Consider the following 25,163-nt stretch of genomic DNA (forward strand, 5'->3'; position numbering starts at 1 on the left):
CTTATAAAAACATATCATTGAAATGCAGGGGGTATTCAGGCATTGCTACAGAAGCGTAGGCAGTGATTTCCTATTATGTTGGTAATTTGTATCTCCTATAGATTACTGAATTAGCAAATGAGTCAAATTACTTTGTTTCATGATGAACAGTTAACCAACAAAGGAACTCCCAAGGGTTCTAAAGGACTCTGCTCTAACTTCAAAATGGATGTTTCTGCAGATATTTGAGAGGAAAGAAAAAGAAAAGAGCATAAAGCAGCCTACAGAAAGTCGCACTTGCAGAAGTAGGTGGCTTACTGGAGCTAAGCCACTGTTCAGTATGTGGCCCAACATGCCTTAAGCTTTATGAGACAAGAATATTTGCATGAGCATACTGGATTTTTTTAAACATGAAACTGTGGAATGTTTAAAGAAGAAGCATCACTTTCCTCACTGAAGGATAAAGAACAAAGGTCCTACCTGAGCATTTCAGACTCTTGCCAGAAGTAAGCTTCTCTTTTTCTAGGCTGTATCAGATCTGCAAAAAGAAGCCTGGTTGTAGTGTTCTTCAGCAAGTGGATAGAGCACCTGCTGATGTTTCACAGCTGGCTCCCTGAAACCAAAACATCTGGACAAGAGGGGCCACGAGTGGAACCTTCTTGTCTGGCCAGTAACTGCATGTCTTATTTGGCAACAATTAGTCATGTCAGTGACAGGCATCTTTTAATTCTGGTTTGAACCCTATCTGTGAAGACTGATGTTATGACAGCTGCATTATAAATTTCTTTCAAGATTTAGTATTGTGAATGAATTCCTGAAAGAAATTTGTAGTTGCTAACTACAGCAAAGAGTTATTAGAACCATGAAGCTAAGCTGAGAACAAGCCTACCAGCTAGTCTTAGAATAAGTTACAAAATACTTCGGACAACCAAGTGATAAAAGCCCATGTGCCTTGAAGAAAGAAAATTTTTCTGAATGAGAAAATGCCGTACGTTTTTTGTGTTTCTCTAAGATGTTAATTTTCTAGAACTGGAGTTTCTTCATAGTTTACTAATATTAGTACAGTGAAGTCATGTTAACTTAGCAAGAATTAGAGCTAGTTCGTATCCGCAGTTATGTCAAAGGTTTTCTGAAGAATGTGAAAATTTCCTAAACAGAAAGAGGAAGAAGTTTTTGAATTGGTAATAAATTGTGTATGTCACTACCTTTTAAATTGTTAGTTAAGGCAGCATAAAAGCTATAAACCACTGCACAGATACCTACAGTTATTGCCCACAAATTGTTTTCAATTTATTCCAGCAATAGAGTCTGAGTGCCTAAGTAGTAATAGTTGCTTGTGAGTACCAACTGCAGGGAAACAACTGAACTGGCACTGTGCTATAGTTAAACACTTAGCTCTTTTCTGTAATTTTAACTGGAATTTATGTAACGTGAATACTCCCAGAATTCTGTGAAACTTAACTGGAAATTACTAAGAATCTACACTTAGGATATGTGGTGCCTGAATGCTGACCTTAGCAAATGAGTCAAATTACTTTGCTTCATGATGAACAGAACCAAGGAACTCCCAGGGGTTCTGAAGGACTCTGCTCTAGCTTCAAAGTGGAAGCACTCCCTTGGGCGGGTGGGAGGCTGGAGAACAGCCCCACAGAAAGGGATCTGGGGGTTCTGGTAGATGGCAAGTTGAATCTGAGTCAGAGCGTGCCCTTGGCAGCCAGGAGGACTAACCGTGTCCTGGGGTGCATCAGGCACAGCATTGCTAGCTGGTTGAGGGAAAGGATTGTCTCGCTCTGCTCTGTGAAGGGTCTGCAGAGGAAGTATGAGGAGCAGCTGAGGTCTCTTGGTTTGTTCAGACCAGAGCAGAACAGGCTGAAGGGAGGCTGGCTTTTCTTGTATCTGTTTCCTTAGTGAAGAAACTATGTAGAGAAAGCTTTCGGTTTAGAAAATAAATGTTTCTGTAACAAGTCATTGTGCTGAGGCTTGTGCAAAGGAGTGAAATTTTATATTTATTTTCCTGCTGTGACATGTGGAGGAACTAGATCAATGCGTTGAGGTAAATCAGGACCTTTTAGTGGAGTCTTACAAGGTGGAAATAAGCTTTCCACATGTCACTTTTGGTGGGACATTGTTGTATTATGGGTTGTGAATTTTTTTTCAACTGACTTATCACCAAGTCTATCCATCTCTGACCAAAGAGGGTTTAGAGAGTTTAGACCTGCTCATATGAATATGAGGTCCTTAAAGCACAGTCTGCCTCCAAACTCCTCTTGATCCTTCCAGACCTGGGCCTTCATGATATTAACTCCAGTGTCCTCTTGCATCACAGCTCTACTAAACCTTCCTACCTATTGTTATCCACACACCTCATTTAGACACTTCTCACTTTACTAGCATTTTCTCCAATGCAAATAATCATTGTGGAACACGTACCGAACCTTTCACAGGAACCTGTTTTCTCCTCCCAGGGCAATCTTGTTTTTCTCATTTCTGACTGCAGTTACAGTGCTGTTTGCAACATAGGCAGAAATTTAAAGGACTGAAGAAATAATGTGAGTTCTGTCCTGAATGCCAGCAGCTGAGAGCCCCTTCCGTGCTGCTCCCAAGGGATAACATGAGCCGAAGAACTGAATGGTCTGATCCTGACATAAGCAAGACATATGAGTTACTCATAACTGAGTCAGTGAACCCAGAAACCTTCATATCTCTCCTGCAAAACTTGGATGCCTTCTTGAACAAAGATTGTGAGAACATCTCTTGAAAATGTTTTATAAATTCCTTAGGATCAACTGTTACTTTTTGAAAGATATTTTGTGAGGTCTTTCAGAAAGGAAAATGATACAGAAGGAAATGCTTACATACCTATCTTTTAACTTCATTACAAAAGAGTAAATAAATATACTGTTGAAAACCTGAAATATATCTAGTTGTATCAGACCAAGAGAAATAAGCACATGCATGCTACCTGCCAGGCTCAATTGTTTAACTGAGGTTATGAGTACTGGTCTCCAAGGGAGCATTTTTAGAGTTCAACACGCTGATATTTCGTGTTTCCAGGCAGTGCTGGAATGCTTCACCAACCACTCCCTGGTTTTCAGTAAGTCTAAAGGAATTAAGACCACCAAGACTTTGTACCTTTCTGAGATTTGGCTCAGGTTTTAGTATTATTTGCACCAGGGGTTTTGGAAATGTTTGTTATCTTCTCTCGGAAACTTACTTTTCTTTTGATAGTAACATTGGCTAGAAGTTTATGGAAACCTCAAATTTACTGTAATTAGCTGATCAGTCTGAAGAATTCACACAGCAATGAAGAACATAACTTTCCATACACCTGGCTTAAGTTTATTGCCCAAATATAATTTCTTATTTCCATACTAACCTTAAAGCCATGTTATGGAAACTCTCTGTAGTGGATGTCTACAGATTGAGAATATCCTGCATACTAAAAGTTGGCTTTGTTATGTGTTACTGACAGTTTTTAGAACAGTAAGGAATTAGTGAAAATATTGAATACATTCTTCCCTAGAAGATAGACTGGACCTCATATCCTCATAATTATGGATCCTAATTTTTTGAGCTTATAATTCATATCGGTATTCTCAGATATAAGTCACCACCCAGGTTTTTGCTGTTTTGCAACCTATATCTGAAATTGACAGACAGTATCAGTGTTCAAAAATGCTCTTCATTGCTCTGATCAGAGATCTGGGTATCTGTCTTTTACAGCCTAGACCAAGGCCATCGTAATTGGTTGAAGCTGTGTGTGCATGCATGTTTTTATATCTGAAACATCTATCTACTGCAGTCAAGAGGACAGGAAATGAGAGCGCCATTTCTCTCCCATGTGCCAGAGAGCTACAACCATGATTAAGATCAGTTTGCAGCAGAGAAACAAGAAGAGTTAATAACAAATGTCTAAGCTGGAATCAGCAAGTGACTGGCATGCAAGACAACCATTGGCAACAGTTTCTACACCTATGTGCACTTGTGCTAGAAGCATTGTCTTAGTCGGAAATGCTCTTTGCCCAGATCTTTATATACCAGCACTAATGAAACAAAGTGCTTCTTGTGTTTTACTGCATAGACAGAGGCTTCTGGCTCTTCTATCTATTTTCCTGCATAGCTGCATTTAGCTATCTACATACTATTTGTGTTACATTAGTGACCAAGGAACATAGGATGGGAAGGAATTCCCAGACTCACTGAGCCCAGTGCTTTGCTAGTCAAGGCTTTCAATAGCCTCATTCATACAATATTTCTATTCCATTTTAAAATAGGATAAACTGTTTGCATCCTTTTCTCCTGGGTAAGCCTGTTTCAGAAATTCATTTGTGTGATGGTTAAAAGCCAATCTTATTATTGCACTGGCATATTCCTGATTATAACTGATTGGCCTCTGTGGGCCTTGACCTTTGCTTAGGTAGCTTTAGCTCAAAGCTTCGTGTTTTTACCCTCTTCTCCACACACCCACGCTTTTTGCTCTTTCATATTTCCAACTGATGAGCTGCAGTTTGTAGAAGGAATTATTCTCCTTAGTCCCTGAAACTTTCTCCTGTGTGATTTCATTCTGGAACTGCGGCTCTGTGTTCAAGGTCATCCTGCATCTCCTGTGTGGTAGTCCAGTCATGCTCTTAATTAATGGCACATATTAACTTTGAATGATAAGTGTATTTAATCAGAGTAATTCCTGTTGTACTTTCTGTGCTGAGACAAATAATGAAAATATCAAGTTAAATTGGTCACCAAATTCACCTTGGAAGAAATCCACCAGTAGCCTTTCCCAGACCTAGCAGCTCTTTCAGACCAATCTACTGCTGCCTTCCCTGCTAGCCACTTCTGCCTTGTTTTAATTACTATATTTTTCCATTTTAGCAGGTAATTTCCCTTGGGATGTTATAAAGCTGTCCTTTTTTTAAAGTAAGGTTCTGGAACATTAGATATATCCTATGTTCTTTTTTTTTTAAAGTATCTATTATCAAAGACAGATGTCAGGTTAGTTTGATGCAGTCTGTTTAACCATGCTGCATGTATATGGAATCCCATTAATCTTCTTTTTTTCCTTTAACATTTAAATTTGAAAGCCTTTGCTTACTATGATGGCCATAGATCTGCTACCTTCTACAGTAGATTCCCCCAATATTTTCACTCCTTCTTTAAGCTTAGGTATTACTTGTTATTCATAAGATGCATAGCATAGCATCATCCTGGCTTCCCTATTGTTAGTTGGATCATTATTAAAATCCTTTCACTTGTGTTTCAATTTCATATGCCAGGTTTTAATTGTTGTGGGATAAAGAAAGTATGGCCCTCTGCTGGGCATGAGTGTAGCTCAGTTTGCACCCCTCTGAGGTGTGGTTATTTTCTAGTCACAATTTCCTTTCCTACCTTTCCTGCTTTTCCTGCTGAAGATAGACAGATTTCAGCCTGGGCCGCTTGTGTCCTATAGGACTAGCTTTACCATGAGCTATAGAGTCTGAATCTGTGCACTGTAGTGAATATTTCTTGATGCTGTAAGAGGATCAGATGGAGCGGAAGACACCAGGAAGGGCTAGCAGCTATTAGCCGTTAATCAAGGAACTTATGTTAGCTGAGACATACCCAAGTTCAGTTACCTTGCCTGAAGCTTCAGAGCAGCAGACTTCATCTCTCTCTCTCCTACATCATGGATGAATATCCTGGTGTCAAGCTATTTCTTTTTGTCCTGTGTTGTCTCTTTCCCAGCATTTTGGAGAAAAAAAACAAAAAAAAAAAGTAAAAGAACATTAATGTAATGTAAAATGCAAAAGAATATAATGTAAAATAATGTACTGTAAAAGAACATTGTTTCATTCTGATATAAAGCAAAATAGTTTTGAAATCTCATATAGTTTTGAAATCTCAGAAATGTGGCAAAATGGAAAGCCAATTTTCAATACTGGTGTAGGAGCTATATATAAAGATATGTGTGTATTTTGCTACCAAGTTCAGGGCTGCCTGTGCCTGTCATGGTGTCAAAACTACTTGCAGAGGGTAGTTACCAAGTGATGCACAGAACTGCTGCTGCCAAGAGCTGAAAATGATGCCCCTGCAACTCTCTTAGTATGTCGTGGAGTAAGAGACTGCTTTGATGTCTTCTACTGTAGATCTAGAAGGAATTTTTTATTCAATTTATTGTTGTTACTAGAGTGGCAGATGGAAACACACCCTCTTTTTGTAGTTTGAAAAGGGGGTGGTTAACCACCTACATAGTGCTTGACATCTGATAGCACTTGACATGCCTGATATGAGGATTTGATGTTTTTGAAATTGGTGAGAAAAATCTAAAACAGAACAAATTCCAAAGTATTGGGAAAAAAAATATATATAAATGAAAGAAGATTCTCAGTTCCTACTTCCTTTGTTTGCAATGAGTGCTGAAGTGGTATGAGCTGCAGTGACTAGAAAGTAATTAAGGTTTCTGTGTTAATTAAGCAGAAAAAGGAGATCAGTGACATTTGCATTTGTTGATGACTTCTTTATGGTAAACGAGTTGTCGGATGGTCGATGTTGATGTTTTCCAGTTGATTTCCTTTGGTTTCTTGGCTAGGATTGTAGCACAGATTATTATTGTCTCGCACATCTGTTGGAGGATATGTTTCCATTGTACCTCATTGCTCACAAACATTTGAATGTCTTCCATATTGACCACTTGTACGTGCATCACCGCAGATTTGCAGAAAAGACGTTCCTGTAGGCGTACAGAGCTCTTGGATGTGCTGTATGTGTTTATCTTTCTCAATGATTGTCCCATCTGTGCACTCTGTGCCCAATTTAAACTGAATAATTAATAGTGAGGAGCATGACTTAGGAAGTACACTTTCTTTCAGCTTTTAGTGGTTACATTAACACTTCTTTCTTTTCAACCGTATCTGTTGAATGATACTGAGCTGTGTATCTGCCTGCCAGCAAGACACAGTATTGCAGGAGTAATGGTATTAGGGAGGAGATTTAATCAGAACATTTGCATTTATTTAAACTCTGAAACACACACCACACCTTCTTTGGTGACGATGTTGGTAGCTGAAAGTGCTGAGCATGTTCTTGGTGCTGTTCATTCATTGCTAGAAACTAAGCATAATGCTTGGTACACATCATATGATTTAGTTAACCTTTTCACACAATGGCATTTTGTCCCTGTACTTTTCCAAGGATTTTATCATTTATCTGGGGTTGCTACTTTCCTTGCTCACAGCAAGCTGACTTTGTATTTAACATCTGGAGACACTCTGGTTTGCTAAATAAGAAGCAGCTATCTGCTTCTGAGGATGCTGTCCTTCCCAGATGGAAGTGATACACATTTCCACTCACCATGCACAAGTGTGTATGTGTGTGAACAGGACAGAGGGGTGTGCATTCAGTATCATGTGCTGTAGTACAGAAAAAATATTTTAAAATATTTAAACCAGGTTATGTTTAACCCAGCATTATTAGTCCCTTTTTTCTTCCAGAAAGGTTTATCACAAGTGTATCAGTAGGATAAATATAATGTACTGCTCTAATGCAACTTGCCATTACTATGCTGGACAGTCTCTCAAGCAACATATTTACAACAAAGTAGTCCATGTTTTCTTTTAACCAGTCAGTAAAGTAATTGTATTGAGGTAAGGAATATCAGAGGTGGTTAAGAGGAAGAAAAGAGTTGCCAGGAAGCGCTGATTTGACCTTGCATTTGGATGAATTTTAGGAATGTGTATCTACTGGCATACTCTACTGTGCAAATTTCCAGCAAAGATCCAGAACGTTATATACTAGAACAGTTTTCATACATGCACATCTATAACATTTCTCTCAGTTCCATGCATACTCTCTATTCTTGTGTTACTAGTTTTGCCTGAAAGGATGGTGGTTACCTGGCCTGTATGGTAGCGCAACTTGAACATCTTTGTTACATGAATCCTTCAGTAGAGATGAATCCAAATGTAAAAATGTTAAGAAAATACAGTTTGTATGGTTACTCCTCTTGTTATTCCCCTTCCACTTAGTGCTACAAGTAGAGAGAATTTCAACATTAAACTTGCTATTGTGTTGTGTCTTTAGGCTTTGCATTTGAAATTATGCATTCTCTAAATTAGTGTTCATTTTTCTTCACCCCTTGACATTTATATTTTTTTTTTTAGCTATGCAGCTGATGTTGATGCTTCTCTGCTCTTTGGGAATAGTTCAATGGTGTGTAGATGCAAATCCAGAGGAAGTCTGCTTCTATAGTAAAAGGAGGAAAGGGAGACAGGATATGGATGCTAAACTGATCAACGAGACATGCTTCCTTCCTTCCCTCCTCATGTTAGTTTGGCAAACAGCATGCAGTAGGATGTCCTTTCTCACCTTGGATCCTTTCTGTGTAACTTTTTTAGTTATTACTAAATAAAATTACATTTACTGTTGCTTACCTTAACTATAATCAGAAACACACAGTGTCAATAGCTAATGCTATAAAACTGGGCAAGACTATAATAGGCCCACCTCTGACAGCCATATACGCTGCAAAGAAAAAAAAAAAAAAAAAAGGATAAGGGTGAGGAGAGGAAAAGATAGATCATCTGGAAAAAAAAAAAAAAGGCGGTACACTGTTTTGTTTGGCTGCCTTGGCTGCTGTTATTTCCAGTTTGTTCTGATCATGTTACCTACTGATTGTTTTACCTTTTTGTCCTCTTCCTATATTTATGCTTTTGCTTCATTGCTTATTTCATTGCTTATGTAGGTTAGTTTTACTTCCTGTTTTGTTAAGGTCTGATATGTTTAATGGTCACTTTGTAAAATCAGGGAAAGGTATTTCTCTAAGAAGAAAAGCAGACAATCTCAGGTGCATGCTGTTTGGAGGTAAGGGAAAAAAGTGCATTAAAACCCAGAATGGAAATAAAAAGAATGCTAATGGGAAATAAAGTTGATTCATGTTTTAGGGTTGGCTTAATTTTTGTGAACCCAGGAGCTGACAGTGGTTGAAGTCAGTAGGCATTCATGTCCATATTCAGAAGAGGAGCTCATTATGACTTTAGAAGTTCTTAGGGTAGAAGAAAATTATTCAGGCATGGTGGAAGAAGAAGGGTAGAGGCATAATAAAATAAACACATAAGGTAGGCTTCTCATTAAATTCTTAATGAAGGTGGGTAGCTGTTTGATGGAGCTGTGTAAAATGTGTTATTTCTCTGCAAAGGTGGTAACTCTCAGGGTATCTGAGATATCAGGAGCTACACCTGCTTCCAGGAAGGAAAGGTAAAAAAGCTTGAGGGGAGAAGAGTGATGGGACACTGGTCCTACATGGATAGGGAAATGACAGAGTAATCTGGTCTTTGGTACCTGGGTGGAAAGTGACAACCTTGACACTAAGCTTGACATAGGCTCCTTAATAACATATGGAAAAATAAAGTTTCAAGATGACATCACACTGAGTCATTTCCTCACAGTATCCTCAGGGAGAAAGCAACATTTGCATCTTTCTCTCTGGCTTTCCTGTGAAGTCTTTCTGCCATGTTTTGTATTCCCAGGAAAGCCCCTTGTGGGCTGCAAGGTGGTCTTTTGGACCTAAAATTCCCACTTCCCTCTCCATTTCAGTCCGTGTCTGTGAATCCTTGCTGACAGGAGCTGCTTCCACTCTGGGGGAACAGGACAGCAGCAAGTCCCTGCCCTCAGCCAGATTTGCAGAGTGAAGGCAGATTGCAAAGAGATCTCTGAGCTGCCTGGGAAAGGGAGGTTTGGTTGGTAGCTCTCCATCAGAATGAGATGGTGTAGAGGATACAACAACCGCTTCATATTAAAAATGAAAATGGAAAAAAAAAAAAAAGCACCCTGCATCAGGGTTTAAGCACCCAGGTGGAGAGAGACTGTTGTCCTTCACAATTTTATTGTTGCAGTCTCTCATGATTCTATTGCAAGATGAGTGCTACTTGTTCCAATTATCGCCTTAGTTTCTTGAGTCAGTGATTAAATGCGAATCTCAGCTTTCACTTAAAATAAATCTCCAGCATTTGTAGGTGTTGAGGAAAGTTTGAAAATGTGGTGTGAATTATGCCCTAGAGGCTTACAGGATAGAAGACAAAGCAGCAAATTAAAACAACAACAACAACAATAAAAACCAAACACCAAACCTTCATTTTATTTCTATTTTGTAATATGAGGTTGCTAAAAATCCTCATTAGTGTTTTGGTATCTGCTTTATGATTTTAATGGCTTGGGTTGATAACATTGCAGATCAAAGATCAGAGGAATTTTACTTAATTTCTTAGAGTTTTAATTAAAAATGTCTCTACAGATTTTAAGCAGACAATTGAGGAAATGCAATGAGAAAAATTCCTTATTTTATATGAATGTTCAGCATTGTTTGATAGATCTTGAGCTTACACATAAATGTTATTGATAGCTACAGCCTGTCAATGAGGAGAGTAGGGCAGTGCCTCTTACTATTTTTTTTTTTTTTTTTTTTTGCATTGTACCAGGTGCTACATATTTGGACTCCAAACTTAGTAAAATTGTTAGACTGTTGTTAAGAGGAAGAGATTTTGTCAGTATTATTTGCCTTGTTCCAAGGCAAAATTTTCTTTTCTTTTTAAATCTTTAAGGGATTCAGTACTAAATCATGTCAAATAGTGTGCTCATCCAAGGAGAACTACTGAGTGCATTTAATTATCCTCATTGGTTGTCTCAGCACAGAGCGTGCTGATTATAGATAATGCTACCTTAGAAAGCATGCCGCTAGCAAGAACGTGAGGTTTATTTTTGTAGATCAGATACGCTTATTGCTTCAGATAGTCTTAGAAGTCCAGCTTGTTTTGAAAGCAGAGTTTGCAGGCATAGTTTCTCTTGTTTTGACCTCTTGTGTTATTTTTCAGGTGATGGGGTGAGTGGCAAATCTTGTATTCCTTCTGTCCCCCTACTGTAATTCTGCTAGACATTGAAAATATCTGCAGATAAAAGCAAATGTTTTTCCTGTTCCTCTTCTCTAACCCTCTAAATTATTTGTTTTCTCTCAAATGCAGATTTTAGTAATGTACCTGATGTCACATCCAGCTTGAAAAGAAGCAGTACTGATGGCACTCTGGACCAAGTGCCACACAGGGAGAAGACTGATCCACCTTTCAGGGTAAGAATGTGATTGAGGTAACAGTCCTTATAAACAAAAAGGCAGCGGTGACTTAGTGTTAGTGCTCTGCGTTCTGGGAGGAAGAATGTAATGTACAGCACTAATTTGGAAAAATTGAATGCCTACTAGTGTACTTAGTGTTTTGTTATCTTGAGGTCAGGTTGACAGGTCAGCATCTTAGGAATAGCTGCTGCATCTCTGAAAGCATTGTGATGGGGCAAATAGCAAGTAGGTGGAAACTCATCAAATTCATCTTTATGTGTTGCTTGAACCCACTTCTCCAGAGAACAGTGAAACTGCTGTAGCTTTTCAACTAATTCAGTTCATATAATGCATATATATATACTTATTTAGTTAGTTATTGCTGATAGTTTTAAGGCTTTTTGTTAAGATTGCAGTGGCCATAGCAACACTTACTTAACACCAGTAATTTCAGACTGGACTACAGACTTTGAGAGACCCGGTTTTTGGGAGCCCAGTGATTCCTGCTGTCTAATTTGGGGAACCTTTATGCACCTGCAGTTGCTGTTTAACTTCAGCTGGAGTAATGGATACTCAAGCCTTCTCTCAGTCAGGGCTTTGGAGACTGAGGCAGGAACCCCCAGAACTAGTGTGTCAACCTACAAATGCATTGGTCTTCAAAGAGCACTTTTTTTTTTTTTTTTTTTTTCCTGTGTCATTCAAATTGCAATCTCTGTCCAGCTCAAGTGCATGCTGTTTTGAAACCTCCAGCTGCTGGCATGGGTAGTTTTCATGTCTGTAGCAATGATTTTACTAGTTATTGGCATCCTTGTTATTGATAACAAGGATTGGCGTCCTTGTTATTGGTATATGATTTTACTAGTTATTGGCAGAAGTTGTTTTGTTACTTTTGTTGTTGATATGGTTGTATCTCAAATCACGTGTGATAACACTTGCATTACACAATTACATAACAAAACAAAACAAAAGTTTATATAGGTTTGGAATATATTATTTTTTACTAGGTTAAATGAAATTTTTAGATGGAGAAGCAGAGATAAGACAGGAAGGGTAGAAGGGTAAGGCAAATGTAAAATCTCGGAGGACCAAAATGAAGGATGCATTGTGCCTCTAGCCATACCTTACTGAGAAGAACTGATCCTCTTTTACATTTAGCAGTTTTTTTGGTAATCTATTTCAGTCCACTATGGGTGACTTTATGCAGTTTACTCTGAGAGTAAGGAGACACACAGTGATTTGGGGCCTTTAGCCTATCTCCAGCTTCACAGGGGATTCCTACAGAGATAATTTGTGTATTGTGTTTCACCTTGGTTACAGTTCTAAAATGTCTTTGCAACCAGTAAAGAATAAATCCTAGGGAGATTTTTCTCACCCTAGGCCCATTATTCCTTTGGAAGGGACAATGGAGATTTCTCTACTGTCCAGTTCTAGGGCATCTGCAGTGTGTTAGTGGTTGGGGGTCAAAGCACCCACCACCTGCTTTGTGAGAACCCAGCTGGGGTGACGCCTAGGCTCAGGCAGTGGCTGCCCTGTGAATCTGGTGCTTGGCAAGGTCCCCCCTGCAGCCCAGGTGCCTTGTGGTGCCCTCCTTGTTGGGTGCACAAACAGGACTGAGCACCCATCCTGCTGGAGCCTCTTGGGCTCAAGCTTCACTTTAGCCAAGAAACAAAGGCTTTGCTTGTCAAAGTCACTCCTGATTGTCCGTGTCAAATACAGCAAATAGTAGGAAATTAGGGAGAGTTCATCAGATTTAAATACACAGAGAACAATTAATTTAAGGCAGTTGTTGCTCTGAACATGCTAAATTTGTCCTGAAGCTCTGAATTATGTGCTGCAGTTGTAGGTCATAAAGAAAGAGGGGAAAACAGACAGGTCTGCTCCCTCTCCTCTCTCCAGCTGAAGATCTGTCACATCTATCAGTATTAATGGCTTGTGCACAATATGTTGCAATAACTGCCCATACCATATTGCAATTCACTTCTTGGGCTGGCGTGTGGGTCTGCTAGTGTCCTTTTGTTAAAAACTATCTGAAGCTGTCCTAGTTTTCATGGTGCAAGGAGGAAGAAATGGCTTGGCAATCAAAGGCAGTCTGACTTGAACTGCAGCTGTAAACGAGTCTGTGACAGCTCTACAATTTCTGCAAATGGTTTGTAATTGATTGCTGCCTTTCTGTTGGAGGGTGCCTATTACTGTCAGAGCTTTTGTCTGACCCTTTTGATTTCTCCAACAGACGGAGAATTAAAAAAAAAAAAAAAGAAAGCTCACGGTAAATTTAGGAAGCAGTGTATACTATATGTGTTTCAGTGATTGGGTATAAAAAGAATTAAAATGATTTCTGTTTTTATAGCTGTGATTTGGGACTGCTCACCAGATGAACAATAGCTATTGCTAATAAAAGGTAGTCTGCGGAAATTGTGCAGCCGCAAAAAGCACAGCATCTGGATTTTTTTCCCCTTTTTGCCTTCTGTTTCCTGCCTGTGCTAACTTGATTGATGCCTGTGGGAGACCAGTAGTGCAGACACCTCAGTGTTACGCAATGTTGCAGAAGTATGGGGGAGAGAAGATCTGTAGCCACAGCTTCATGGAGAGGACGTTGGTGGCACTAGGAGGTTCTGAGCAAAAGCCTGGAACAACAGGCAGTTTGGGATTATTTCAGAGGAGAAGCAGCTAGACATGCTCATTTCCCAGTTGACAACAGCTGTAGATGTAATTACGTGGTTCTGAGGGAGCAGACTCCTTTGAAGTTTGTTTGATTTGTTTCCCATAAAATGTAAGTAAATAAAAAGCAATCTTAAAGCTTTCCATGTAATGGTTGCATGTTTGATTTCTGGATTTTAAGTTTCTCATTTGGAACATTTTTGTTTGGTTGGTTTTCATTATTATTCTTTTCAAGGTTAGACTCAACTGAAAATGCAGGGAGGAATTTCGGAAGTAATTTCAAAGGAAAAAGTCTTTTGTTACATGTGTACTACATTCAAACATGAGCTCATTCATTTTTTGTAGTCCAAGAAATGAATGAATTTAGTAGAGCCTTGTGTTTGTCTTTCATCTGAGAGTTAACTAATGAATTAGAAGGACAATAGAGGATTATTTTATTCCAGAAACCGAAACTGCTCCTTCAGTTATGAAGTAGTATTAAAAACACGTGCATGTCAAGAACCATCCATTCCAGATGCTCATTAGTTTTGTCAGCTCTATGTTCTTTGGAATATCTCATTTATACCTTTAATGAAAACTTGCTTTATATTTGTTTTCTCTTTCATTTACCAAGGATAGATGTTATACCTCTAACACGTTTTGCTGCAGTACATGTACAAACTGTGTTAAAATACTGTTTATGTGGCAGTGGCAAGTCATCCCTGCAATTGTTGGTTCTGGAGTATGTAGGTGTCCTGTTGACAGAAGAATAGAGGACCTCAGAAAATAGGGGGATTTGGTATGCCTGTCAGTACAATTAGGTTTAGTTGTGTTTAATCATTTTGAGAACTAATTGTCAGCGCCCCGGTACTCTGTTAAATCCTAATATGTTGACAGTTGCCAAGAATCAAGGTCTCTGTATCAGAGTAGCATGAAACTGAATGCAGAATACTGCTTTTCCTTTAGTTACTTGTGATTTCTATTTGCAATCCATATCAGTCAGAAGTCCTTTCTCTAGCCCATGGTTTCCTCTAAATTAACTTCAGTAGTCTCGTACCACCATGATTAACTTTACTTTGTATTTACAATATTTTGAGAATATCCCTTTATGAAAGATAAGCATAGCTAAAAGATGAAATTTTACCATATATGTAACTCCTGTCCTGAGGATAGGAGTTGAGACTGTTGTGATCTGATTTTCAGTTACTCTAAATCTTTTGCATATGATCAGAGACAACTATTTTCCAAATCAAAATAAATTTCAACAGAAGGAAAGACAGATCTTCATATAAATGCATCTTTGTGGGGGAGAAGATATATTTTCATTTCAAATATTTTACAGATTGTATTAAAAAAATGTAGAGTAAGCTATGCGAACGTATGAAATAACTATTACATTCTCAGTTATATCATAGAGTATAAGAAAGATGGATAACTTCACACTTAAGAAAAATAGCTAGTGTGAAACTTTGTAATCAAGTTAAAAATAGTCAATGAATGCAAAATGGCTTTATGCTGGCATCTTCAAAAATTAACATTGCAGATGCAGAAATGAAAGCTAGTGTGATGAGAAACTTTGAATGTTAACAAGAATTTGCTTTCTACAGAATGGCCAACAGGTTTGATTTCATAACGTTTCTGAAGTGTTTCTGTATTTCTTTCAAATAATGAAGTAAAAGATTTGGGGAATAAGTTGGGTATAGAGACTCATACAAAATTGCCTTTGCTTCACTGTGCAAACCAAAAATAGAAAAATATATTGTACAAACTTGTGCATTTCAGAACCTGCTTTGGGATGCTTCAGTTTTTCATATAATGTGAAATAATCTTGTCAGTGCCTTTGAAGCTTGTGTTTTCTGTTTACTGTGATGCCAGTATTGGACAGTCCCTCATTTGCCAGAAAGGAGGTCTGGCAGGTGTAGTGAGAAGTTGATGTTTCGACTATGAGGTTTTATATCCAGACCATCTAAAAATAAGTGCAACTGAGTGTTTGGATTGCGTGTCAGATGGTCCCTGAGTGGTGTAATTGGAGAGATTGAGACTGGGTCAGAAGGCAACACTTACCACAACAAGCTTCCCAAAACAGCGCTTCCAACAAAGGCAAAGTGCGGCATGATTTCAAAAAGGACATCTTTGTGTTACATAATAACTGATTTCACACAGCTATTTCTGTAATAAAAATCAGTGAGTATTGTAAAAAGTTTGCTGCATATAGTGTTTTGGCCGCTGGTGTATACAGTGTAGCCATGTACTGGAGGGATGCTCTTCGTACGGTTAAAAAAAATAATGATTTCTTTTGAACCCATCTAAAACTAGTGTGGAAGACCCTTCAGTAGAAACAGCACTAAAGCCGTCAACTTCTAATGCAGAAAAGAGTAAAAATCCCCAGGTGTACTATATGGTGTTCTAGGTTCAAACCTGAGTGTAAAAATGTGTATCCCATTGCTAGTCTGTCTGAACACCCATTCGTTAAAGAAAAGGTGGTGGTTGCTTTGGTTTTGGGGGGAGGAAGGGGCATTTGCAGCAGCTGTCATGGAATAATGGAAGCTAAAGCAGTTAGTAATCATTACTCATAGAGTCCCATCTTAGCAGAAAATTAACATAATTGTTTAATGTTTATGGATGATTTGAATGACATTTCTTCTTCCAGAAGAAAGCAAGTAGATGCTAGAAATGATATATTCCTCTAATCTATTACCTAGAAAACATTGTACAAGCATGTGATCTATAGCATATGTGCTGTGAGATAGCTCAGGACAACATTATTCAAAACACACCCAACAGCCTTCTATAGGCATTGTCAGTAAATGTAATCCTACATGTTCAGTTGTGGTGGTTTGTTTATTTATTTTGATCTGGTGATGACACTCATCCATGCTCAGATATGATATAAGAATCATCAGTCTGAATGTGTATGTAAGCAGTGGATGGTCGTTAATGGGTCAAGAAATGTTTATTCTTCCCCACCAAAGTTAAACAGTTTCCTGGTATGATTTTTGAGTGAGAAAGTTAAAGATTTCCTAAAATATACCAAGTTAGAAGGAAGATTTGCAATAATATTTTGCATAAAACTTCAAAACTGGGAAGTAAAAATTGTGTTTTGATTGCAGGTGAATATTAGTAATCAAGTAAACACCAATTGTTGAGTTAACTTGAAAGAAAGAGAAGTAGAAATGACCAGAAGCTCAACCAGAGGTCCCTCTGGGAAAAGTAAAACAAGAGGAGTTAAAAACTACTGGTATGCCCATGTGGTCCCAAACCTATTTTATGCATGGAGGCAATTACAGTTAAATGATGTTCATGGTGATAGCTTCTTATTAGCTCTATTTTGCAGTACCCAGGCAGTTCCTGCTTGCACAGCATGTCCTTAATTGCAAGAGAAATGTCTGCCTGAAGGTCTACTCAACATCCATAGGACATTAAGAATCTTTCCCTAATTTCAATCATGAGAACTTCTCTTCAGCAGTTGACAAGATCCAAAAGCTTGGGGAGTAGTCTGCAATTAGCATCCCTTCTTCTCTTCTTTGTAGGAAAGGGATTTAACAATGATAAACGTAGTGGTCTCAAAATTGTGTGTACACCTCTTCAATCTCAGTGTCATTTCTTTCCAGATGTGAGATGCATTTAGGGAGTCTGGGAGCTAACATGGGAAAAAAGCATGTTCCTCAGCAGTGGTTTTCCTTGATTCATTTCTGCCTGGAGGGGACAGTTCTGCACTGAAAGCACTACAGAGGCCATGGGGAGCTCTGTTAATTATTGTGCTTCCCTTGCAGACAGCCTAGCCTGCAGTGAGCCCAACCCAAGGGGCTGGCCCCAGCAGTGTGGAGCCAAAGCCCTGCTGTCATCATGCATCCTTTTCAGGAGGGTATCAGAGACATGAGTTTTCACTCATGGACTGTTGGAAGTCTGTAAGCGTTTTGCTAATAACTCTAGATTTCAGTATTTTGTTCCATCCTCTGGAGAAAGCACCAAAACCGATGCACTGGGTTACAGAAGCTGTAAACTTACCAGTGAGTTCTTGCTTCTAACCCCAGTCCTGGATTTCACTTTATTGCCTTTGTCAGGCAGTTCTTCATATGCAGCAGAGCTAACGTATGGATGACCTAAAATTCGAATACAAGTTGCCTGGCTTGACTAATGTAATGGGGAGCCTTGAAGACATAAAGTTTTAAGCATGAAATGTCCTATATCTAGAGTGAGCATGTAACCAGACACTAACTCAGGCTCTAGATGGAGAGCTGCATATGTACTTACTGGTGGGGAATAGCAAGAAACAAAAGCAAAAGGAGATTGTGCAGATCTTGCATGCAGAGGTGTGAACTTGTGTTGTTGTGCTTTGTGCTGTTACATTGCCTTGCTGGGGCTTGGAGGGGAGGTGGTGGTTGTTTTTCCTCTGACTGAAGGAAATGCCCTCTCAAAAGCACCATGACAGCTATCAGTGTAAACTGTGCAGATGGTTTTGGTCAGAAGAAGAAACTCTGCTGATGTTTGCAAATGAAAGAAGATGGTGAGAGACAAGTTATAATGCAGCTTGTCTTCCTGGTCTTCTGGGAAAAAACCCTGGGGCTGCAGGTAAAAAGAGAAGCATGTGAGAATAGTGTTGGTTCATTGGCAGAAAATATGGTTGGCAACATCACTGGAGATGCTTTTGATTTCACTGATACAGGACAGGAATTTTCATTAGCATCCACCACTCTGGGCCTCCAAAGGCAGCCTTGGTCACCTGCAGTATAGGACAGGATGGTTGCATTTGACTTTGAAGTGGAAGGCAAAGATACCTAGTCATGCTGCTGACAGACTTGGGGAAGTGGAAAAGCTCTCTGCAAGCTGTAGATTTATATATTTTTTTCTTTCTTTTTTTTTTTTTTTTTTCTTTCTTCTTTTTTAAAGACTGAGATACTGTTCCATTACAGTGCTGACAATAACATATGTTTTCCCCCTTGCCATGGAGAAGCATTTAAACACAATTTTAGCACATGCTGAGGTATGTGATGTGCCCAGCATTTATCCACGGGACACAAAGTCACTTCAAAGTTGCACACAGTGTCGCACACAATGCATCACACACAGGCCACAAAGTCACAGTACAGGATTTCAGACAACTACTGCATCCCAGATACCCTCATGTACTTTAATTAGGCATTGATTCCTATTTTCTTCTGTCAGGAACGTGTAGGGCCAAAGGTAGATCTGAAAAGCCAAAATTGAAAAAATCCAGTACCTGCAGGAGATTCTGCAAAAACAAAAAGATACCTGAAAGGAAGGAAGAAGGGGAAGGATTAAATTATGGGATCAGTTGAGTCAGATACTCAGGAGCTGCCAACAGATTTTCACTTTCATTACCTGCTGTCCGTAGCACTTGTGTGCCTGTCTCTGCTTGTCAGCGTACTGTAGGCAGATCTAGACCTTCATTTGTGTGCTGATTAATTATTTCCTTCTGAAATAATTCTGAAGCCGAGTGCTCCTGTAGTACCCAAGCAAAAGCCCAATGAAACCAGGAGGAGTGTTGGTGTGGAGTTGAGGGGTCTGCCTCTGTCTTTACAGTGGGATTATTGCATCTTTTAACGTTTGAGATTCAATATGCACGAAAAGGTAAGGGTAGCCATCTCTGACTTTAAAGGCACTTAGCGGAAATATATTGTGAAAGATAAATGCAACTGCAAAGATAATGTCTTAATGGTTGCCATAGTTTCTAATTCGGCACTCAAAAAAAAAGTTTTTGTATTCAGCACAAAACACTATGGGTGAAAATGTTAAAAACTGTATTTAAGATGCTTAAATTTAAAAATTAAACCAGAATTCATTTTAAACATTTGGAGTATTAACTATTTTTTAAGCACTGGAATTAAAGCAAGTATCTTCATTTTGGTCAATTATGCTTTGAAAATATGCTTTAAAGACATTTTAAAGCATGTTATTAGCATAATAAGAATGACAAAAATACTGAAAAAAAAATCATCCACCCACATTTATAAGTGAAAAACAAAGTCCTTCTAGATCACTGTAGAGATCTAGAGACCAGCTGAATTAAGCATGAGTTTAGATTGCAATGCTTTGAGACTACTAATATGACAGAGCTCCTGTTTAGTCCAGGATACTTATGTATGTATTATACATACACATATACATATACATATACATATACAAAATATATGTTGCATATACAAGTTGTTTTTCTCCTTCATTAGTGGTCCTGAGTAACGTTAAAAGTTAGCTTACAAGTGCTCAGAGTTGTCCCAGAGGCAAGCCGCTGTTTCCTTTAATTCAAAGCGGATAGAGACAGAGCAAAATTAGCCTTTTACCTTCATGGATTAAGGGCAAAAGCAGGATGGGAAACGAACTCTGCAGCTCAGTGCACCTAGATGCATCGGGACAATAGAGGGAAGCCTGCATTGCGAAGGAGGTTACTGTTATGGTAACTATCAAGCCTCCTGCCACTGAAATGGAAAGATGAAAAACAGATGTCTGTAAAGGGAAAGAGTGTTGCTCAAAGCACACAGGAACAAACAATGAGACTGTTGTTTTTCCAGTCATCTTAAAAGTATTTCAAGGTGATTGATTATTTTGTCTGTACATTTTACTTAAGAGACATAGGTCTCTTAAAAGGGTTTGAATGTTTCTTTCATGTTTCTGGAGAAGAAGAAATGCTAAAGAAAAGGCTTTCATTCATTTGATTTGCTTTAGTTTGTGTTTTTTACCTTTTGATTTATGCCAGTCCCTCAATAGGAGTTGGAAATATTACTAAAACGTTGTTTTTTTTTCCTAACGAATACACATTTAAAAAAAAACTCTGTTAATTGGTGACATCTTTTAGCTGGCATATGGCTAGCTAATAACTCAGGCTTAATTAGAAAATCTGGGGAAGAATAACTTCCTAATACGGAATTAAAAAGGCCTGTCCTGTTTTTATTTTTATTTTTAATCAAGATTGACGATATCGCGTGGACCTGAAATTTAGCTGCCCTTTTTTTTTCTTTTTTTTTTTTTTTCCCCAGTCCCAGTGGATGCACTGTGTTTTTAACATATATCTGTTACAAAAACAGAACTTGAAGTTGCCACAACTCATGCTGATTTTAAAAACAAAGCTGAAACAATGCCTTTCCTGACAGTACAGTTACACTTTTGATAAATGTTGACCTGACATCTGTCATTGATTTTTTCAGTGCCATATGTGGTACTGTAAACATTTAATTTCCGAAAACTAGTGATATTTTTTTTTTTCATTTTTTCATTCTTGAACTTGATCTGTGGATCCCTAGTGTCTATGGGCTATTGTAAAAGCAACCACAAATGGTGGATAAGAAATGTATATGCTACGCGGTGGTCCATGTAATTGGATTTTTATACCAGGCTTTGTATCCTGGAAAATCTGACTCCTTTGAGACCATTCCTTTAGTTTTCTGTTGCACAGTCGTCTTGCCCAGTGAATCTGATATCTGCCTGCAAAATAGCCCAGTCTTCAAAAAACATCAGCTAAATGAACGGTTCCTACTCCTTTGATGTGTTCTGTGTGCTTTATCAGCAGCGTGTTGTTTCAGGGAGCCAGCATCCTTGTTCTTCAGATAGTGTGCTGCCCGGCTGCTGAGCTTTATGGTTTGGCAAATGCTGAGCTGTCAAGTTGTGCTAATGGTTTGGAAAGAGATGGATGTAAGTTTAATTGCAGTAATTAAAGGAGAAGCCTATGTTATTCCCTTGCTTGTAGCGAGGTGAATATCCTTGAAACCTGTGAAGTAGCACACTCATAACCAAGGATATATGCGCCCAGGCTTAGTGTGTCATCTGGATGCAAGAAAAAGGGTTGTGAGAGAGCAAAGAGGTGGTGGCAAGGGCAGTGCTGAATGAAGCCTTATATCTTAGCATCCTGGCACCCTAACAGTGCTGCAATACAGGGAACATGGGAGTTGCTGTGTTTTATTATGTCACTGGTATAGTTCTCCTTTTATTAATGAATTGCTTGTCAGTCTTGTAACTCTTCAGCTCCATGGCATAATGTTCTATAATGTTATATTTAAAGTTGCATTGTGCTTAGAATAGTCTGTTTGTGGACTTGATTGTTTTGTGTAAATATATCAACATAAGGATTTTTATTTTCAAGCCTGAATTTATTACTGAGCACAGTTTACGTTTCTTTTTATCGATGTAATTACTATGAGAAAGTTCAAACAAAGGACAAGCACAATTATGTGAACAAATCTTACAGAGAGCTGCCTGTTTGTTTCTCATTTTATCATTGTAAGTTCATTTGTATGCCACACCATTTAGTGGCATATACCCTTGACAGAGCATCAGTACCATTGATAATTCACGCTGACCTTCAGGGCAGTCAGCACCCTCTAGATATTTTTAGATATTTGGCTAATTTTCTCAAAGCACCTGATGTTTTGTTTATGCAGTAAATTTCACAGGCAGAGAGGCAGGTACATTTCTGGGGAGATAAAACCCACGTTCCCTTGCTATAACTGCACTTTGTCCAGCATTTGCTACATCAGGCAATGTATAAAAAATCTCATCTGGCAGGTTTTCACTGTTGTTTGTAGTAATAACAGGAGGCACGGCTGTTTCTCGTGTCCCACTTAAACTGGGATGTTGACAGTGTTTCCCATTTTTGTTAATCTGCACAAAAGGAAAAACTTGTGCACTGTGTTTGCGTGTGCTGGCACGCTGCGACTCAGCACAGAGAGGTGTGCTTGTGGGACCGAAGCGTCCCTGCCTTCCTTTAGAAGGGCCCTTTCCTTTAGCAAACTTTGTATTCACGAGCCACAATGCCCGCCTTCAGGAGGAGTAAAACCAGAGCGAAGAGTTTAGCGTTGGCTCGCAAAACCCAGCAGCAGGCAGCAGCAGCTTACGGCTCCCTGCACAGGATGTTTTCTATGGTGAGTTCGGCAGCAGCAGCCGGGAGGGCTGGGGAGGGGGACTGGGCTGCACACCCCTGCCAGGGTCTCTGTGCTTGGTGAATAGCAGCTCTGATAATCAGGGAGTGGATGCTGGTAATGTGCACTCAGTGGGTGAGTTTATATCAGTGTGCTGCACTGGACAAGGTTTGGGCTTTCTGATTTCTTTTTTTTTTTTTTTTTTTTTTTTTTTTTTTGGGGGGGGGGGGTGGGGGTGGGGGTGCTTGGTTGTGTATGCTGCTTGCTGCTGAGCTCCAACAAATGGTTATTTCTTGTGTCTGTCAGAGAAAGGACTAAGTGATGATCCAGATTTTGACAAGAGGTGGGATGGTTTTAAGATGATTCTTCAGGAAAATTTGGAAGTATCCGCGGTGTTAATTTTGACCAGTTTTAACCATTTCCCTGGTTTTTGAAAAATAGTTTGGGATTGTAGGAAAAACATGGAAAAATTAAGAACTCCAATCAAGGAATGGATGGGAAATATAAAACAACAGTACACAGATGGTAGAAAAATACATGAGCCTTCTGTATTAAAGAGTGACAGCATCAGGATAGGGACCTGGCAAAGAGGAGAGACAATACTTTCACAGGGTCGGGGTTTGGGAAAGTCTGCATTTTGTGCTTTAATGTTACCTGATAGGAGCCTTCCTCCTTTTTGTGACTTGGACTGTCATGGTTCCTCTCTCTTCGCTTTTTTTTTTTTTTTTTTATGCCCTTTTCCCTTATCTTTACATTTTGTGTGGTCAGGGTGGTCAGGGTTTAACCTTCCACAATGGAAATGATTTCTGGTTTGCATTTACCTTTGATATGCCTTGGATCTGGTGACTTCAGTGAGTGATTTCCAGAGAAGCTGAGCACAGCATCTGTGAGCTCAGCAGGAGCTGCTGCTCCTTGGGGCCTGGTTGCCGCAGGCTCCTGGGCCCAGACCCCATCTCACAGACTTGGCTTACAGCTCGCGTTTCCACTGAATACCGAAGTCACCCGAGGTTCTTTCTGTGTAGCCAAGGAGAAAGATGGGCAAGGGAGGGTGCAGGTTTCCCACCACACAATTCACGTTACTATACCTTAGGCATCGAGTCAGATGAATTGTCTTGGTTGGTTTGCAGAGCCCTGCATTCAGCCTTCTTTCAGGCCTTGCCCTCTGCTGTCAGGAAAGAGTTAGGGGAGCAGCAAGCCCTCTTACTGCTCTGCTGATTTCTGCGTAACTTTGGTGATGCCTTCATGCATTACCTGCACAGGATAACTTTCCTAGTGCAAATCTCACTGTAACTGGGAAATTCTGAGTGAAAGATTTTATTTATCCTTGACTGGTTCCATTTAGCAATTTTTAAACTGTTCTAATTAAAAGGCATGCAAGAAAGACAGCTAAACAAAAGAGACCCCCAGAATTTTAGCAGGGTTGGTCAGGAACAGTTTCATCTTCTAAGTGGCCTTGAAGTTGTGGAGAAAAAAAAAAAAAAAAAAAAAAGAAAGACCAAAACAAAAATTGTGATGAGTGAATCTACTGCTTTAACATCTATTGCCCAAAACTGAGCAGAAGCCTTGCCCAGAAACCTATGGTGAAAATCCCACAAGGCTGTTTTCAGTAAAAGCATGCTGATTTTTTTCAGTCTTAATGAACAGTTTAGAGGAGTGCCTGTACTGTATTGGTGTCCAACATGCGGCTGCTTTCTTCATCAGTCTTGAGGATCTAAGACCTGTGACTTTCCAGCCTTTTGCATTACTTCTTACAAAGCATTTGCCAGACTGATGGTGACAGAAAAGCCTGTACAGTGATAGACACACAAAACGCGATGGCTGCAAGGCCTGCCTTTGTTCCGGAAAGAAATGTCTTCTGATACAAAAGGAATGCGATGGACACCTCCAAAGGCTTTTTCCTTTTTCACAATGAGGGGTGTAAAAATGTCTTTGGCCAGTTGTTCCTTCTGAAAATCCCATGTAATTGTGTTTCTTCTGCTGACTGGTGCTTCCAGTCTTACTTCCTGGAAAAATATACACCAGATAGCTCTGAGCTGTAGGCTGCTCATTCTTAAAGGATACAAGACTAATCTGTTTCAGCAGCTTGCTTTCTGAGCATACACTTCCTCTATGGATAAAGAATTCAAAGGGTTAGTGATCTGCACATTGGTGTGGTCAGTGTCCTTCACAAAGGTACAGGAATCTGGAAACTTGTCAAAGGACATGCTCTGTTGTAACCTTCCCAAGGAATTTTTCTCAGCCTGAAGAGTCTTGTAAGCCTACTCAATATTTTCCTTTCCATCACTTTTTCCAAAAAAAACGAACAACCACCACTACCAACAGTAAAAAGACCCCACACCAAACCCTACTGACAGAGTACATGAGGTGTATAAATGAGAGTAGAATAAACAGCAATGAGCAGAGACACCGTAACACTAATTGACCTTGTGCAGCATTTATGCTCAATCACTATCGTTCAGTAGAAAGTCACAGGGTAGCCATGAAATTGTTGTGCTAATGCTTAACCACTGTTGATTAATGTCTTCTGCACTCTCACCAATTAATTTTATGGAGATTTTTAACTCTGTTGGGGATAGCACAGCCTCAGATGATGATATGCTTGTCTG

General features: G+C 39.3%; 1 protein-coding gene across 1 annotated transcript in view; it reads left to right on the forward strand.

The window, feature by feature from the left end:
• The window catches only part of TIAM2 (TIAM Rac1 associated GEF 2), an 89,578-nt gene that overhangs the window by 48,168 nt on the left and 16,247 nt on the right, over nt 1-25,163 (forward strand). Inside the window, exon 14 of the mRNA XM_032185499.1 lies at nt 10,965-11,068. Coding sequence (XP_032041390.1) covers nt 10,965-11,068 — 104 coding nt within the window. The remainder of the gene's footprint in view (nt 1-10,964; nt 11,069-25,163) is intronic.

Source organism: Aythya fuligula, chromosome 3, assembly GCF_009819795.1.
Source record: "Aythya fuligula isolate bAytFul2 chromosome 3, bAytFul2.pri, whole genome shotgun sequence".
NCBI lineage: Eukaryota > Metazoa > Chordata > Aves > Anseriformes > Anatidae > Aythya > Aythya fuligula.